Raw genomic sequence first — 18,088 nt, 5'->3', positions numbered from 1 at the left:
GTGTATTATCCCGAAACGTTTTATCTAGTGTATGTGTATTGCTGCAGTTAAGGACAGACTGCATGGGACTGTCATGGAAGATTCTGTTAGCAGAGTATTGTAATCATCTTAGTGTGGTATTTACTCCATGGTTGCCTGAAGCAGCGTATCTCCCATGATGCATCCCTGTTGTTAAGTGCTGGTTCATGCCAGATCTGGTTTTCTCCTCACCACTCTACCACAGCCTGCAGTTTCATGTACTTTGGAGGCTGAGGGGAGAGGATGCCTTGAGAACAGTTTGGATGGTACAGCGTATAATAAGACCTAGTCCCTCAACACTCCTAGAAAGGAGCGTGAATGTCAGTCTCCATTGCCCGTAGCTGGGTTTGTTGTGCTTCTCTGAGCCATAGAAATACTCATGGCTCGTAGGAAGATTATATTTGGAACAGTACCTGGTACAAAGTGGACTCATTTCCATGTGTAGTATTCTAAAGCTGTTGGTATTTATACTTGCTTATAGTAATAGCTTGCTTTCATCTGTGGAAGAAATCTAACCCTGTAAATAACTGTCCTGGATTCTTTCCATCCTGTTAAAACCAAACACTTGCAGGTGTCTGTAACCCTCGAGACCTTTCAGGATCTGTCCTTGCCAATTCCTGGCAAGGAAGACCTGGCTAAGCTGCACTCCTCCAGTCACCCAACTATAGTCAAAGCAGGGTCGTGTGGCGAAGCCTACGCTCCACAGGGGTGGATAGCTTTCTTCATGGAGTACGTGAAGAGGTGCGTGTTTATTTCCTTTGCTTGGATTGATGGTTGGTGCTGCTGCTTCTGCTGTACTAGCAGAACACTTCCTTTCTCTCCTGTCAATGATGTTTCAGGTTTGTTGTCTCATGTGTCCCTAGCTGGTTTTGGGGTCCAGTAGTAACCTTGCAAGATTGTCTTGCTGCCTTCTTCGCCAGAGATGAACTTAAAGGTAAGAAACACGATCGCATTTATGACTGGCTTTGGTAGGTGAACCAATGCTTCATTTTGGACAGTTAAATAGTATTTGTTCATATTTGCATGGTGGAGGAATCTTCAGTGGCAGTTGAAATATGATTAGAAAAGTCCTGTCCTGAAGGAATTTATATAGATTTCTATAATACAAAACAAGACATCTTCACGTTTTGTGATTCCAAGAAGGTGGATTCCGTGAAGATGATGGGTGCAGATGCGCCTTGAACTGTTCACAGCTGCACCTGCAGTGACGGTCCTATGCAGCTGCGCTTGCCTACTCTGTGGCTTCTGCCTTCTACTCTTCTCTACCCTTTTTCTTCCCTTTCAAACCAGCCCTAACACTAGAGAAGAGAGAAAACAGAGTAGAGAGGAAAGGAAAGAGATCCCTGAATAAGGTCAGGGGTCAGAAAGGGGGTGGGCTGTTACTTCTGCTTCCTGATGATTAGGGTGTTCAGTTCCTTGGAACAAGTGTGATCTTTGCTGTCAGGACATCTAATTTCTTTTTCTCATTTCTTCTTTGCATGACCAACAGTAATGAACAACCAAACAACTTACCAACAGACCTCCCACCTCTAGGGGCCTAGCGATTTTATATCCTCTGAAAAGTCTCGGGATTCCAAATGTTACACACTTGCAGAAATACGTGCAGCTGACAGTCATGCCCCCTCCAGAGCAAGAGGCCACTTACAGTCAGCTGCTGTGGACGGTCTGAAACAGCATGTCCAGTACTTGGGATTCAAATAAAAACATTTTTATAATATCTTTTTTTTTTTTTTAAGAAATCAGAATTCGAGAATTGACACTACAGTTCTGCATTTTTCTCGCTGCCCAGCACCATGCTATAGTAAATTCTGTTCAGGACTAGATGAAGTGACTGCTTCTTCAATTAGTCCATCGAATGAAAGGAGAGGAGTGGGTGGTGACTGTAGGGAAGTAAATGTCACCAGCTGGTCACTGTGGTACATCTGGGGATTGCAGAACAGTTTGCTGGTGATAGGCTGAATGACTAGATCTTTTCTGTCTGCAGGTGACAATATGTACAGTTGTGAAAAATGCAAAAAGTGAGTAACAACGACATTATTTTCACTTTCGTATTTTGTATTTTTCTTGGATATCTGAACTGAGCACATGGAGTTAGTTAGACTTGATGCTTTGGAAAATTCAGATTGGTTATTTTGTAAAACATGTTTAAAGTAAATGTTTAATAGCCTCATCTAATATATTAATAAATGTGAGGGTTTTAAGGAGTGAAGGATGTGAGTTTGCAGAAACAAAGTGACTTTTTTAGGTTGCTATGGTAACGTACCCAGGAAGTGAAAGCTACAGATGTGTAGAACATTCAGAGAGGTTGCCCCATGTTCACAGTGCTTGCTGATATGGGCGCAGAACAGAATAGTTAAGCCTTGTTTTCTTTATATCTACTTCCAGCCCCCATTTCTATCTTGTAATAATTTTGACTTTTCAAAACCTCTTTTGGGTGTGGTTAGAGCCCGCCTTTTAATCCCAGCACAGAAACCTGCCAACTTGATCTAGATAGTGGGTTCCAGGCAGCTAGAAGTCAACAACTACAGCAAATAAACAATAAAACACTTGTTTGTGATATCAGAAAAATGGAGTAGAGATTTGATAAAAGCAAGTATTTTTGATGTAGAGGAAATTGAAAAAAATTTCAGAATCTCTGTAATACAAAAATAATGAGCTCCTAAGCTTGAATCTTTAAATATTTTGAAAGATTTAATTTTTATTTGCCTGCATGTGTGTATGTACAGCATGTATGTGTCCAGTGCCCATGGATGTTAGAAGAGAGGGCACCACCTACTCTTGAAACTGGAATTAGAGATGGTTCTGAGCCATCTATATGTGGATGCTGGGCACTGATCCCAGGTCCTGTCTGCAAGAGCAGTAAGTGCTCTTAATGGCTGAGCATTCTCTCTAGTCCCTAAAGTTGGAGTATTAATACAGACTTTTAGCTACTGCTAGTAACAACCGGGAATTTTTTTTTTTTTTTTCTTTTTTTCGGAGCTGGGGACTGAACCCAGGGCCTTGCGCAAGCGCTCTTCCACTGAGCTAAATCCCCAACCTCACAACCGGGAAATCTTAAACTTCAATTGTTGGTCCTTCTTATGATAGAACAGAATTGAGGCAATAAATGCAAAAATAAATAAACACCTCTCATGTGGAAAGATGTTTTCTCAGTCTGTCTGGAAGTCCTGGCTGACAGTTAAAAGGAGACTTGAGTCTGAAGAGGCATCTTACTCTGCAGCCAGACACGCCAGGTAGAAGAAAACAGATAAGAAGGGAGACAACCAGTGCTCATCCCTGATGCCAAGTGCAGATCTGTCCAGTGTGCACTAATTATTTGATGATTGCATTTATATTTAAATTTTTTATGTGCATTGGTGTTTTGCCTGCATGTATGTCTCTTTGAGGGTATCAGTTCCTCTGGAACTGGAATAACAGACAGTTGTGAGCTGACGTGGCTGCTGGGAATTGAACCAGGGTCCTCTGAAAGAGCAGCCAGTACTTTTAAGCTCTGAACCATCTCTTTAGTGATTATTTGAAATAGTCACTCTTCAGCCCTCCAGGTCTTCCCAACATTAAGAGTAAGGGTTTCCAGGGTTGGGGATTTAGCTCAGTGGTAGAGCGCTTGCCAGCAAGCACAAGGCCCTGGGTTCGGTCCTCAGCTCCGAAAAAAAAAGAGTAAGGGTTTCCAGGCAGGCGGGATGCTTATGTGCTATGTCATGGCCCAGGTGTGGTGGTTCATGCTTTTAAGTCCAGCTCTTAGGAACCAGAGGATCTCTGTGAGTTGGAGGCCAGCCTGGTCTACACAGTGAGTTACAGGAAGGCCAGAGCTATGTAGAGATACCCTGTCTCAAAAACTGAAACAAAATTATAAACAAACAAACGAGCGAGCAGAGATAAAAAATAATGGTTTTAAAGCCAAGTACAGTGGTAAGCAGTACATGCTGATATTATCAGCAATCAGGTGGGAGGATTATAAATTTGAGCCTAGCCTGGGTTTCATAATAAGACATTATTGTCTTCAAAACAAAATAAAGAAAAAGAATAAATATGTGAACCTGAACTACTCATCTTGAAGAAGAGCTGGATTTTGTACTACGCAGTTTTACTTAATATCTGCATATTGTAAAATTGAGATAATGGTACACTACTTAATGCTAATTTTATTTATTTTTTGTTTGTTTGGTTTTCAAGATAGGGTTTTTCTGTTTAGCCCTGGCTGTCCTGGAACTCACTCTGTAGATTAGGCTAGATTCAAACTCCTAGAGATCCGCTTGCCTCTGTCTCCTGAGTGCAGGAATTAAGGTGTGAACCACCACTACCCACTAATACTAATTTTTAAAAAGCAGGATCACACGTGTCTCAGGCTGGCCTTGAGCTTGTGTAGCTGAGGGAGGCCCTTGCTTCTACTGCTGAGCACTGAATGCAGGTGTGCACTGCCGTGCTTGACCTGTGCAGTGCAGGGATGGAGCCCGAGGCTTTGTGATTGCTGGGCCATTGCTTTACCACACAGCTAGTCCCTCATTCTTCTTTAATCAAAGTTTTGTTCAGTGATGTCTTGTATAAGTTAATTTTTTTATATTAAGGGCTATTTTATTGTTAGGTTATTTAGTATATAAATATGTAACATAACTCAGGAATATTATACTCAGATACTTTCTTGATATTTTCTGAAAGATTCTTTTGTGATCATTTAAATATAATAAATGTTTTGTAGATTTATTAGCTTTTCTTTTTAATCCTTAGGTTGAGGAATGGAGTAAAGTTTTGTAAAGTACAGAAGTTTCCTGAGGTATGACTTCATTGTCGCTCATTTATAAACTGTGGTAATGTGTTAATGTCACATGCTGTAGCAAACTCAGAATGGCTGAAACTTGGACTTACCGTGTATCCCTTTAGGATTCATGGTAGGAGGTTGGGTTGAATATGGAACACCATCTGACAGTGTGCTGCTGAGCATGTCACCAGACAGGGCAGGACCCTGTGAGTCTGAGTTGACAGCTGGACACCAGTGGCAGTGATCTTTGGAAGAGCTGTGCTCAGTCTGCCACACTGCAGATGTGTCTGGAATCAGGCTAGAGTTCAGGGGGATGGATATTTAACAAATTCATAGACTCTTACTGAGAAAATGAGCCAGGCACGTGCAAATCTCTGTGAATTCCAGGCAGCCAGGTCTACACAGTGAGATCTTGTCTCTTAAAAATGGGGGAAAAAGCTCCCATTCTCCCAAATCCAAATAACTCTTTAAAAACAAACACTTAAGTTAATATAATTTTATATAATAATGCCACACTTTCTTGTTTTTACAATAAAGCTTTAGAGTACTTTGTTCTAACCACTTACAATCTTTTCTAATGATTAATTTGGATGTTGAATTGCACTTTTTTTAGATTTTGTGTATCCACCTTAAAAGATTTCGACATGAACTGATGTTTTCCACCAAAATTAGCACCCATGTTTCCTTCCCCCTGGAAGGCCTGGACCTTCAGCCATTTCTTGCAAAGGATAGCCCAGCTCAGATTGTGACATATGATCTCCTGTCAGTCATCTGTCATCATGGGACTGCAAGTAGTAAGTACAACCAATGGCTTGGTATTTGCGATTAAAAAACACGGATCCAAGTTGATTGATTAAAACTTGTAAGTTGATTGCTTAAATAAGTCCCACTCGAGAAAAATTTAAAAACAGATTTTAGTGCTTATTATGAGAAAAATGGCAGACAACACAAAGTAATAATACACATTTTAGGAAAATAGTGGGTGTGGTAGCACATGCTTGTTGTTCCAGTACTCAGGGACCTGAGGCAGGAGGATTAGGAATTTAAGACTCAAAAATGCCAGCTAGTTGAAACAGGTACCAGAAATACAGATTAGTAATCTAGTTTAATCTTATTGGCAAACACTGAATGCCTATCAAGTTCAAGGAGCCTGGGTAGCAGAGACTGTGAAATAGAAATCTCTCCAAGTTTAAGATAATAAAGATGTTATCATTTATCTGTGTTATTTGTGCATATGTGTAATTATGATCTTCTAACTCATAAATTGTATAATTATTAAGTGTTAGAGGAAGCATTTCAGATGGTAAATTTTAAGATACTAAATATTTTTCTCTAGACTATTTGGAATACTTGACCTTAAAGTTAGAAGGACATATGGTAACAACTGTAACAAGGCAGGGTTTGTAAGGTTTTTCAGAGCTGCATGGTCTAAGGTGGGTGTGTGGACACATATATTCTGGAAGCTGAGGTGAAAGAATTGTCAGTTCAAAACCATCCTGGGCTACTACAATAGTAAGACCTTATTTCAAAAACAAAACAGAAAAGAAAAGAAAAGAAAAGAAAAGAAAACTCTTGTTCTTCCTGTCTTATAGTGGTAATGCTGGGAGTGCAGTGCAGACTCAAGCAGTGAGACCACAGACACTGTGGTCGATGGGTTTCAGCTGTCTGTAGGTCTGCCATGTAGCCGTAACACATGTTTTTCCGCCTTACAGGTGGGCACTACATTGCCTACTGCAGAAACAATTTAAATAACCTGTGGTATGAGTTTGATGACCAGAGCGTCACTGAAGTTTCAGAGTCCACTGTACAGAATGCCGAAGCCTATGTCCTTTTCTACAGGTGAGGGGAACTGTCAGGACATGTGAAGAACATGTCTTCACAGGGATTTGTGCTTCTGGGACTCTCGGAGTTTATAGGTGAAGACTAGAAATTCTGTGTACTCTCATGAGAGAGATCAAGAACGTGTTTACAGAACGATACTTTGTTTAGAAAATGAAGACTTCATAGCTAGGCAAAGGGATATATTGTGCTTTAAATAGTTTTTTGTTTGTTTGTAAGTAAAGTTTTTTGTTTATTGTATGTGTAAGGGTATTTTGCATGTCTGTGTGTCTGTGTACCATGCTTGCTTGGTGGCTGACGAGGTCAGAAGAGGGCCTCAGATCTCCTGTCCCTGGAGTTACGGATAGTTGTGAGTGCCATGTATGTTCTAGGATCTAACCCAGGTCCTCCAAAGAATAGCAAGTATTCTGAACTGCCAAGTTGTCTCTCCAGCCCCTCACTTCTTTCTTTAACATGTATGTATGTATGTATGGATGGATGTATGGATGGATGGATGGATGTATATGCCTGTCTTCATGCACCAAAGGTCATTTATTCAAACAACAACTTCTGGGAATTTGTTCTCTCCTCTACCAAGTGGGTTCTGGGAATCGAACTCAGAATTCTCAGAACTCAAACTCTCCAACTTGATGGTAAGCACCCTTCATAATGATCATCTCACTGGCCCAGGATTAGTTTTTACTGAAAAAGAAAACGAAGTAGACAAAGTTGGAATTAATTACCAAATTTCTTCCCTAAAATATCCAATAGTAAGGAAGGTATTCTATAAAAATCTTTGATACCTTTCAGATTTTATAAAAGAAAATGCTAGATACTGAAACAGGAGCCAAGAGTGCAACCTAGCCACGTGGTCTTACCAACCCTGACTGCTGCGCTGTTCCCGTGCTTACATGGATGCTCAGGGCTAAGTCAGTATAACCTCCAGGGCAGTGTATAATGTACTGAGCAGTGGACAGAGTATTCTCTTGAAATTTCCACAGTTACAGTATGTGTGTTAAAACTAACAGTGAAGAGAAGGGTCATGCTGCTGTTAGTCTGCTGTAGTGAAATGTGTATCACATTAATGAGTCCTTGTCCTCAACAGGAAGAGCAGTGAAGAGGCACAAAGGGAGAGGCGAAGGATATCCAATTTGTTGAACATAATGGAGCCAAGCCTCCTTCAGTTCTATATATCTCGACAGTGGTTGAATAAATTTAAGACCTTTGCTGAACCTGGCCCTATTTCAAATAATGACTTTCTCTGTATTCATGGAGGTAAGGAAGAGCCATGTAAAATAGTGATGGAAGGCTGCTGTTTAATTTGCAATTACAAAGTGTCAAGAATTTCCTCTCCTGCTTACTGCCCATCCCCATCTAGAGCGAAGTATATTTGATTCTTTATGATTTCAGAAACTGGCCTATGTGAAACCCAGTTCTATAGCTTAAGAATACCAAAGACGATTTCAGTGTTGGGAAACCAATAATTTCATGCTAGAGTCAGATACATGGGTGGCTGAGTACAGTTGGGCAAGCTTTCTGTGTACAGACTTCTTGGTGAGGGTCATTCCTGAGTGGTGGGTTTAGCTGACACCTGTATCTATCTGTAGTTCTTACCTCTCCGTTGCTCATGAATAGCTGACTTTTAAAAGTATGAAAGCATATTTAGGATTTGTGAAATGTACCTTGGACTGACCTTTATGGTTGGTGACTTGCTAGTATTATTATGTAGTGAAACTACTGGGTGTGGGAATACCCTGTTTTGTATATAGGGGAATAGGGGAGGGGGAGGGGGGGAGGGGGAGGAGAGGAGGGAGAGGAGGGAGGAGAGAGAGAGAGAGAGGAGAGAGAGAGAGAGAGAGTTGGCCTTTTATCATTAATGAGAGAATGCTTGCCTACTTTGAGTAAGCTTTTGGTTTAATTTTTAGGACTGCCTTTGAAAATCAATGTAAAGAAATTAAGGAATGAAAAATAAAGTAGACTGTTAAATATTTTTTAGGTATTCCTCCACGAAAAGCAAGTTATATTGAAGACTTAGTTTTGATGCTGCCTCAGAACATTTGGGATAACCTCTACAGCAGGTTTGTTTTTTAAATCCAAAAATAAAATCATAAAACAAAATAAATCATAAAATAAAAAATAATACAAGGTTAAAAAATCATAAAACAAATTGAAAGTAGTTACAGAAGTGTCGGCTTATGTCATAAATACCCAGTGTGTTATTTGATACATATGATGAATATTCTTTTTTCTTTTATTCATTCTAAAGTAGGGCCTAGTATAAATAATGGGAAATTTTATGATTAACTGTAGGATACACTCTGGTATATAACTTCATGTACCTTATTTAAATGATCTTACATCTCCCCAATACTAAAAGTTTACATAGTTGTATACAACTAAAATTGGAAAGTCCTTTTTCTTTTTTTTTAAAGAATTACTTATATTCTGTGTATGAGTACACTGTATGTCTTCAGACACACCAGAAAAGGACATCAGATCCCATTACAGATGGTTGTGAGCCACCATGTGGTTACTGGAAATTGAACTCAGGACCTCTGGAAGAGCAGTCTTAACTCTTAACCATCTTTTCAGCCCAAAATTGGATATTCTTACTCCCAAATTTATATAATTTTGCAATGTTATATCGTTACTAAGCATTTTAAATGTTAAAAATGCACTCACTGTGTGCTTTTTACTTGAGCATGGCAAGTCTTCATCTGATTGGGACTGTGCTTGTGTAACTAAGAGACATTTTATGTTAATTTTCAAGCCCCTTTCACTTTATAGTCATTCTAATGCTGTAGTGGAAGGGAAAGTTGTAGCTATAAGGGATCACTGAAATGTACATAAAGCAGGCCAGGGGCTCAGATATCGTGCTGCTGGCCTGGGAAACATAAAATTGAGTTCTTTTTGTTTTTGTTTTTTGTTTTTTTTTTTTTGGTTCATTTTTTTTGAGCTGGGGAGTTGAACCAGGGCCAGGCTTAGAGGCTCAGATGCGTGCTGCTACCACTGAGCTAAATCCCCAGCCCCTCTTTTTGTTTTTTTATATATATTTTGACTTTTTTCATATTACTTTGAGAATTTTCCTATAGGATTTATTCTTTAAGTAATTTTTAAAGAATTATTTGGCGTGTGCTTTTGTGCTACAGAGCATGGGTGGCGGACGGAGGACAACTTGAGGGAGAGAGTTCTTTGATTCCATCATGTGGGTCCTGAGGAGACCAAGACCACTGAGCCATCTTGTCAAACTCAGGATTTATTTGTAACAGGGGATTTAAACATTGATTAAAAAGCTAGAAAGAGTTTCCTAGACCACAGGCCTTATCTGAGGTTGTGACGTTGTTCTTACCTTCATGCTTAGGTATGGAGGAGGGCCTGCTGTCAACCACCTCTACATTTGTCACACTTGCCAAATTGAGGCAGAGAAGATTGAAAAACGAAGAAAAACTGAATTGGAAATTTTTATTCGGGTAAAAGAAGTAGCACTTTGAAATTGTACATGATGTAAGCTAAAGATGTTGACCTGATAGTTAGCGGAGAAATGGCCGGGTGAGAGAGCTGTAGTGGATGGCAGGGGCCTGCCTGCATAGCCGTGATCGACCCTGCTCAGTTCACCTCAGTTCTAGCTCTCCCGTGCATGCTTTTCTGTTTTCTGTGGATTTGTTTTCTATGGCAAGAAGTCTTACTCCCCAATTGTATGTTTTCTCCCTAGAGTTGTCTGTTCAGGCTGTAACTGGTGTGGCTGTTAAAGGAACTAGACTTTCATTCTTGAAGGGTCTGAGCCCTCAACAGCCTTAACTGTTAGGTCTCTGTAAGGTTAAGTTTTAATCTCTGGCTAAGTGTTATAGAAATAGTGAGTAGTGTCTATAGTCAATTGACTGTTGGATCCTAAAAGCATGTCTCAGGTTGTGTCTTCTGTGAATTGACCTTAATGACAAATGTGACCTTGAGTAGAAACTTTACATAGGATTTTGAGGTGAGAGCATGTAGGTTGTTAATACAAAACCCAAATCCAGTCTGTGTCCCTTTCAAGAGACATTGAGGAGATTCAGAAGGAAGAGAAGCTGTGGGAAGAAAAATGGAGGTGTAGATGGAAGTGGCCCAGTCACAGGTCGCCCCTTGAAGGATTCAGACATGGGATCTCTCCAGATCTCCAGGGTGTAGTTCCCTCAGTACTTTGATTTTGGATTTGTGTCTCCAAAACTGTGAGATTTCCCTTTTCAGTTACCAGGTTTGTGGTCACTTATCATGGTACATGCCACGAAGAATGCAAGATGTACTCTTTCTTTTTCCTATTTTTTTAAGGCAGTTTTGTTTTTTTGTTTTTTGTTTTTGTTTTTTTTTTCAGAAAGATGGTTTCTCTGTGTAACCTTGGGTGTCCTGGAACTCACTGTGTAGACCAGGCTTGCCTGGTTTTGTGCTACAGAGCATGGGTGGCGGACGGAGGACAACTTGAGGGAGAGAGTTCTTTGATTCCATCATGTGGGTCCTGAGGAGACCAAGACCCACTGAGCCATCTTGTCAAACTCAGGATTTATTTGTAACTGGGGATATAAACATTGATTAAAAAGCTAGAAAGAGTTTCCTAGACCACAGGCCTTATCTGAGTTGTGACGTTGTTCTTACCTTCATGCTTCAAACTCAAAGATACACCTGCCTCTGCCTCCTGAGTGCTGGGGTTAAACGTTTGCACCACCACCATCTAGCATTAAGGACTTTATTTTTAAGTAATGTATGCACAGCTGTGGTTCAGGGTTGTCTCTTGGGTGGTGTGAGGTAGGATGTGGGTCTTGGGATTTGACCTTAGGGCCCTACACATGCTAAGTCCAGGTCTTGTCATGGAACGTTATCATTAGTCCCTTTGTTATTTTGAGATAGGATTTCAGCATTTTACATCCACATCCTAAGTGGCTGGTCAGAAGTAGGTGACCTCAGTGGCCTGGAAACTAAGACGAGTTTCTGAAACGTTAGGAAAGCAGATAGGATCAGTTTGAAGAACTAAAAGTTGGAGGAAATGGAGTAAGCACAGGACCTGGGGTTCAAACGATGGACACCAACGGTGACTTGTGGGCTGGCTGTCTCCTCCTCCTGTTTGGATCACAGGGATCCCGTCTGCTGCCATGCTTGCTGGAACTTCTGATTCACTGGCAGTCTTGCTGGCCTGCCTTAACTTCTGTTTATTGCATCAGGGTCTCTGTGCCCCAGGCTGGCCTTGGACTTTTCATCTTCTTGCATGTCTTAGGTAGGGTTTCCATTGCTGAGAAGACACCACAGTCAAAGCAGCTCTTACAATGCACAGCAGTTAACACTGGGGCTGGCTTACAGGTTGAAAAGGTCAGCCCATTACTGTCATGGCAGGAGTGAATAGGTACACACAGTGCTGGACAAGGAGCCAAGACTTGTACATCTTGGTCCGAAGGCAGTCAGGAGAAGACTATCTTCCAGGCATCTAGGAAGAGGGTCTCAAAGCCAGCTCCAGAAGTGACACACACATTCCTCCAACAAGGCCACACCTCCTAATGGTGCCACTGCCTAGGCCAAGCATATTCACCCACCACACTGCATTCACTACCCAAAGAGCTATAATTGTACATCAGTATGCCCAGTTCTTGACTTTTTTAGTACCTTCATACATAGACCCAGAATTTTTCATACCATTTTATTCCTATGTAAGTAGCTTCTGAGTGTCAAAGTGCTTACCTTTAGTAAATATCAAAGGGTCATGAGCAGCTGGGCATGATGGCACATGTCTGTAACCTTAGCCTTTGGGAAGTAAAAGCAGGAGTGTCTGTAATTTGAGGTCATTGGGCTACATGATACACTGTCTTAACCCCTCCCTTTAAAAAAGCCGTAGAGAAGGAAAATGTTGAACAAGGGCTAAAGAGCTCAAGAGTAGTGTGGGGAATTGAAATGGTCACGATAGGTCTGTTGTGGTGTTAAGAAAGGCTTGTCATAACCAGGCTCTCAGAAAATGCAGGGACAAAAAAACTGAGCAGAGACTGAAGGAAAGGTCATTCAGAAACTGCCCCCACCTTGGGATCCATCCCATTCGCAGATACCAAACACTATTGCTGATGCTAAGATGTGCTTGCAGACAGGAGACTGGCATGGCTGTCCTGAAAGACTCTGGCAGCATCTGACTAAGACAGATGCAGATACTCACAGCCAACCATTGGACTGAGCCTGGGAAGCCCCAATGGAAGAGTTGGAGGAAGGACTGAAGGAGCTGAAGGGGGGGGGGGTTGAAATATAAATAAATAAAACAATTAATTAAAAAGATTTGTAGGATGTAGAGAGAAAGAGACAGAGGAGAGGAAAGGAAAGAGAGAGAGAGAGAGAGAGAGAGAGAGAGAGAGAGAGAGAGAGAGAGAATGAATTAAGAATGTATTAGGGTGGTTTTCTGGGAATAACTAAAAGTCACTGTGGTCACAATTATGGATAAAAGGAAATCAGATCCTCGAGTACTTTTGAACCAATAGTGAGAACCTTTGGGGCTAGTATATAGCTCAGACAGTGGAGTGCATAGTTATGCACGAAGCCCTGGGTTCAGTCTCTAAGTACTACATGACACTTGGCCTGGTGATACATGTATGTATTCCTAGCACTTGGGAGGCAGGAAGATCAGAACTTTAAGGTCATCCTTGGCTACCATTTGAGGCCAGTCTGAGATACATCAAACTGTCTTTTTGAAAAAAAAAAAAAGTTTTTGTTACTAGGGATATAGCTCAATGGTAAAGTACTTACATAGAAAACAGAAAGCAGTCAGGGGAGAGTAAAAAAAATCTGTGGATGATCACTTTTTTTTTTTATAATCTATGAATACAATTTTAGATTTTATATACCCTTTCCCACTATCTCTCCAATTCCATCTGGATTTCCCCCAAAGCTATAGGGTTTTGATTAGATTTAGTTAAAGAAATGGGGCTGTTTAGATGGTTTTGTGGGTAAAGGCATTCAGGGCCAAGAAGGCTCATCTGAATTCAATCCCAGGATTTCATAGTGAAAGGACAGAACTGACTTTACAAGTTGTCTCTCCCCCTATACACACACAATTTAAAAGTTTTAAAGAAATGTCTATCTGAAGTTAGGTACCTCTGTCCTTATCTTGTGTGTGTATCTATCATGGGCATTTTGTTGCCCAACAGGAAATACTACTGTAATTAGACAATACCCTTTGTTCTTTTGAGGCCTAGTTACTGGCATCTCTTTTGCATAAGTATTTCTGTTTAATCTTTACTTTTTTTTTAAGTAGGCTGTGGTACATTTTTAATAAACATACTTTGAGGCTTATTAAAAATTTCCTCTTAACCTGTTCCTTTATGATCCTCTTCTTCTGTATGTGCATGTTATATTTTGAGACAATCTAGGATCATTTATTGATAGACTACACTGTGTATCTCAGAAATAAGATAAGCTAGTGTGTCAGTCTTAGTGCTACCTCACATATGTATGAGAAAGTTCTTGTTGGATACTGAGGGAGAGGGCTGTAAGTTCCAGATATTAGGTGCCTGACTTTTTCTCTCTGTAGCTCAACAGAGCATTTCAAGAGGAAGACTCTCCAGCTACTTTTTACTGTATCAGCATGCAGTGGTTTAGAGAATGGGAGAGTTTTGTAAAGGGTAAGGATGGAGGTAAGTGGCTAACTGAAAGCTTATTAGCCAGTTCTTTCATTAATTTTATGAAACTTGGAGATTACACCATTGAACATTAAAAGACCCATGCTGTCCGGGAACCTATATTCTAGTTTATAGCTTTATTGCTAGAAACTGTATCATTATTAATCACGGTAAGAATAAAAGAACAAATTTTAACTTTAACTTTAAATGTAGGTTATAGAGAGATGGAATGGCTTAGCAGTTAAGAGCACTTGTTGCTCTTCTTAGGGACCTAAGTCCCTAAGTCAGTAGCCACACCAGGCAATTGTAACCCCAGCTCCAGGAGGATCAGATACTCTCTCCAGTCTCCACTGGCACTGGCACATTTATCCCATGCACACAGATACATAATAAAAATTAAGTCTTAATGCTGAAAAACTTTGGAGGCAGGTGGAACAAAGGCCAGCCTGGTCTATAACATAATAGAGATATTGTCTCAAGAGAAAACAACAACCCACCCCCCCCAAAAAAAAAAACAAAAAACAAAACCCAGAATGGAAGGTAAAATTATGCTTTATCCAATACAGTGGAATACAATGTTGACTTTTAAAAATAATTGTGCATGATAATAACTTGAATTAAAGGCATGATGGTACATGCCTTTAATCCTGGTACTAGGGAGGCAGAGACAGGCAGATCTCTGTGAGGTCAAGGTCAGCCTCTTCTACAGACCCACTTTTAGGCCAGCCAGGACTAGTTAGAATCTATTTTAATACTACTATTGCTATTAATAATAATGATAAAAAATAAGGTGTTCTTGATATGGTGTTATTTGCAAAAAAGTATATTGTTTAAATTAAATCCCTTGGGTTTGTTTTTACTTAAGTCAGCATACAAAGTGATTTTCAAATATATATGGTATACTTTATTCTTATTCTTCCCCTACTGACCTCAACTATTCCATTTCAACAATGTATTATGCAAAACAAAACACCACAGATATTAAAACTATATGCCTATTCTTCTGTAAGATTAGTAATTTTTCTTCTTCATGCCTGTTGGGAACTTTTGAGAATGGATTAAGTACTATACTTTCATGTCAAAATAAATGGCTTAGTATTTCATTTTATAATGATTTTAGATAAAAAACAAATTTGGAACTGATAGATAATTCTATGATTTTTTTTAACTTATTAAAGGGTTATTGTTCATTAAAGGGATGTAGCATTAAACTTTTTTTTTTTTTTTTTTTGATTTGGAATTCCCAAATGAGTTGTTTTCTAGGGGAGTGGAGAGTTGGCTCAGTGGTTAAGAGCACTGGCTGCTCTTCCAAAGGACCTGGGTTCAGTTCTCAGTACCCACATGCCAGTTCACAGCTGTCTGAAACTCATGTTTCAGAGAATCTGAACCATCACATTCACATACAAGCCATCAGAACACCAATGTACATAAAATAAAAATGAATGTCATTAAAAAATAGTTTGTTATACTTTAGTGCTGAGTAACACCTCACCTTTCTTGGTTGTTTTGGATCAAATGAAATCTCCAAAGTTGAGAACATACTAAGAACCGATGATATTTTGTTAAAAAATGACTAACTTTATTATGTTTATAGTTCTCAATTATTCAGGTATAAAATTAAGTAGTTCTTTGCTGCATTTCTTTGGAATTGGACATCTTATAATTTATTTATCCTTTTGACTTAGATCCTCCAGGTCCAATAGACAACACTAAAATTGCAGTCACTAAGTGTGGTAATGTGATGCTCAAGCAAGGTAAGTTTAATAAACTACATACATACATAATTTCTTTGTTTTCTGAGACGAGGTATCATGTCCTCTAAGCTGTCCTTGAATGTAGCTGAGAATGGCTTTAACTTGTGATCCTCTCTGTTTCTACCTCCCAAGTGCTGGTATTACAGGAGTGTAGCATCATGCTTTAATATCGAAACTTACTTGTTAATGAATTCTCATTGATAAAAAAGAATAACCAGCCATTGTGTAATTTATTTACCTCGTTCAGAAATGGTCAGACTTACAGTAAAACAAAGGGTAGAAATTTCTTATTTATAGGAAGATTTTAGGGCTGTTGGTAGAAGCTTGGACAATGGATCTCTAGAAATTTGGAAACAGACTCCATTATTGTTTCTTATAGGCACACAAGCTGCTAATTGAAGGTTTCAGAAGTTCTCAGTCATCCCTAGAGGAATTACTCTATTAGGTATACTGTGAAAGCTATATAAAGATTTGTGTTTGTAAACATTCTTTTTGCATACACACAATTTTAGGAGCAGATTCTGGTCAAATTTCAGAAGAAACATGGAATTTCCTGCAGTCTATATATGGTGGGGGGCCTGAAGTTATCCTCCGACCTCCAGTTGTTCATGTTGACCCTGATGCACTACAAGCAGAGGAAAAGATTGAAGTAGAAACTCGCTCTTTGTAGTTGTGAGGGCAGAGCTCTAATGGAGTCATCCTAACTTGATGCGCACACATTCAAAACATTCCTCAAAGCATGTTGACTCTCTTGATTTCCATCTTTTTCCTCATTTATTCCTTTGTACTGGGCATTATGGAAGGGTATGTTAAATATGTTATATAAGTTGGTATATTTAATGTTAAGTAACTTACCAAATTATCTTTCAGTGTACTGTTTTGAAAGGAAAGGGACAGTTGGTAATTAGGTTCTCTGACCTTTGTTCTACAGGCAGATTCAGCATACCCTTTGTAGCAGTGTAAATACTTTGGCTTTGAAACATTTTTATTACTCTAATCCGTCATAACTGGCTAAGCTTTCATTTCTTCAAAAAACAAGTTAAATTGTCTACTTTTGACATGGTTTTGCATAGTAAGGAGCCTATTTTAAATCGAAAGTAGTGGTCAGAACACTGTTAATTTCCTAAAGCTCAGGAAACATTAGGATGTTACTTCTTTTGCACTGCAGCATATAAAATTGCATATTAAAATTTACAAAATGTCTTTTTTGAATGTAACAGGATGTATTCAGTTTCAGTGGAATTTGTTACCAGATATCAGTAAATTATTGCCACTTATAATGTAAAATGTTAAACTTTAGTTATATAGACCTGAATGGTATTCATTAATGTTAGTAACAAAAAAACCCCCTTAGTTTTAGGCCACTTTTATTTTGAGAGCATGAAGTATGGAATGTGTCAAATGAGACTGTTGATAAAGCTGAAACCACTTGCAACATGATTTTTTAATGAAATGCATATAATGTCTTTTTGAATAAGAGTATTCACTGCTGTTTGCCGATCATGTGACATCAAAAGCTCAGTTATATCCAAGTTCAAACATGCAGGTGACAAAGTATGGAACAGCATTCATGGTGACTTTGCAATGTTGTTAAAACTCATTCAATAAAAATAATTCTAAAATATGTAAACTGAATGTTGGATTTATTTGATAGACTTTTAAAAATGGCATAAAGTATGTCACTATTAATGCCTTTCGTTATATCTTGAAAGCATACAGCTAGGAAGTCTTCGCTATAATTGAGTTTATTAACTATTTCAGAATGAGCATGGTGGTTGGCATCTGTCTCCCAGCACCCAGCAGGCTCAGGCTGGAGTGGAACAAGACTGTCTCAAAACAACAGCTAACTACACGTGAAACCATATCAATTGTGGGTTAAAAAATTTTTTCTACCCACCCATCTTGATATAGGATGTCACGCATGCTGGACACTATCTTGTTTTAGTTTGGATGTGAAATATATCTTGTGTTGAAGCACCACATAACAGGGAGTGTTGTGAGATAACTGTATCCTAAGGATGTCAACATCATCCATGGGCTAACATTAATATTCTGAAAAGCTAAGGGGTGAGACCCACTGGGAGAGAAGAGGTCATGGGTTCTCTGAGCAGTTGTTTACATATTAG

The 18,088-nt window shown here is 39.3% G+C and overlaps 1 protein-coding gene across 2 annotated transcripts in view; it reads left to right on the top strand.

Moving 5' to 3' along the window:
- Usp33 (ubiquitin specific peptidase 33) overlaps positions 1–17,592 on the top strand; it is a 33,918-nt gene extending 16,326 nt beyond the window's left edge. The window contains exons 12-23 of one of the 2 annotated variants that reach the window (XM_032897137.1): positions 590–759; positions 882–952; positions 2,003–2,036; positions 4,744–4,789; positions 5,388–5,568; positions 6,487–6,613; positions 7,698–7,867; positions 8,589–8,670; positions 9,954–10,062; positions 14,121–14,223; positions 15,894–15,962; positions 16,475–17,592. In XM_032897137.1, coding sequence (XP_032753028.1) covers positions 590–759; positions 882–952; positions 2,003–2,036; positions 4,744–4,789; positions 5,388–5,568; positions 6,487–6,613; positions 7,698–7,867; positions 8,589–8,670; positions 9,954–10,062; positions 14,121–14,223; positions 15,894–15,962; positions 16,475–16,632 — 1,320 coding nt within the window. In that variant the 3' untranslated portion in view covers positions 16,633–17,592. Of the gene's footprint in view, positions 1–589; positions 760–857; positions 953–2,002; positions 2,037–4,743; positions 4,790–5,387; positions 5,569–6,486; positions 6,614–7,697; positions 7,868–8,588; positions 8,671–9,953; positions 10,063–14,120; positions 14,224–15,893; positions 15,963–16,474 lie in introns of both variants that reach the window. The other variant, XM_032897138.1, reaches the window with a different exon arrangement.
- The last annotated feature ends 496 nt before the right edge of the window (positions 17,593–18,088 follow it).

This window comes from Rattus rattus, chromosome 3 (assembly GCF_011064425.1).
Source record: "Rattus rattus isolate New Zealand chromosome 3, Rrattus_CSIRO_v1, whole genome shotgun sequence".
Taxonomy (NCBI): domain Eukaryota; kingdom Metazoa; phylum Chordata; class Mammalia; order Rodentia; family Muridae; genus Rattus; species Rattus rattus.
The sequence above is the reverse complement of the archived record's forward strand: the minus strand, read 5'-3'. Positions and strand labels throughout refer to the sequence as shown.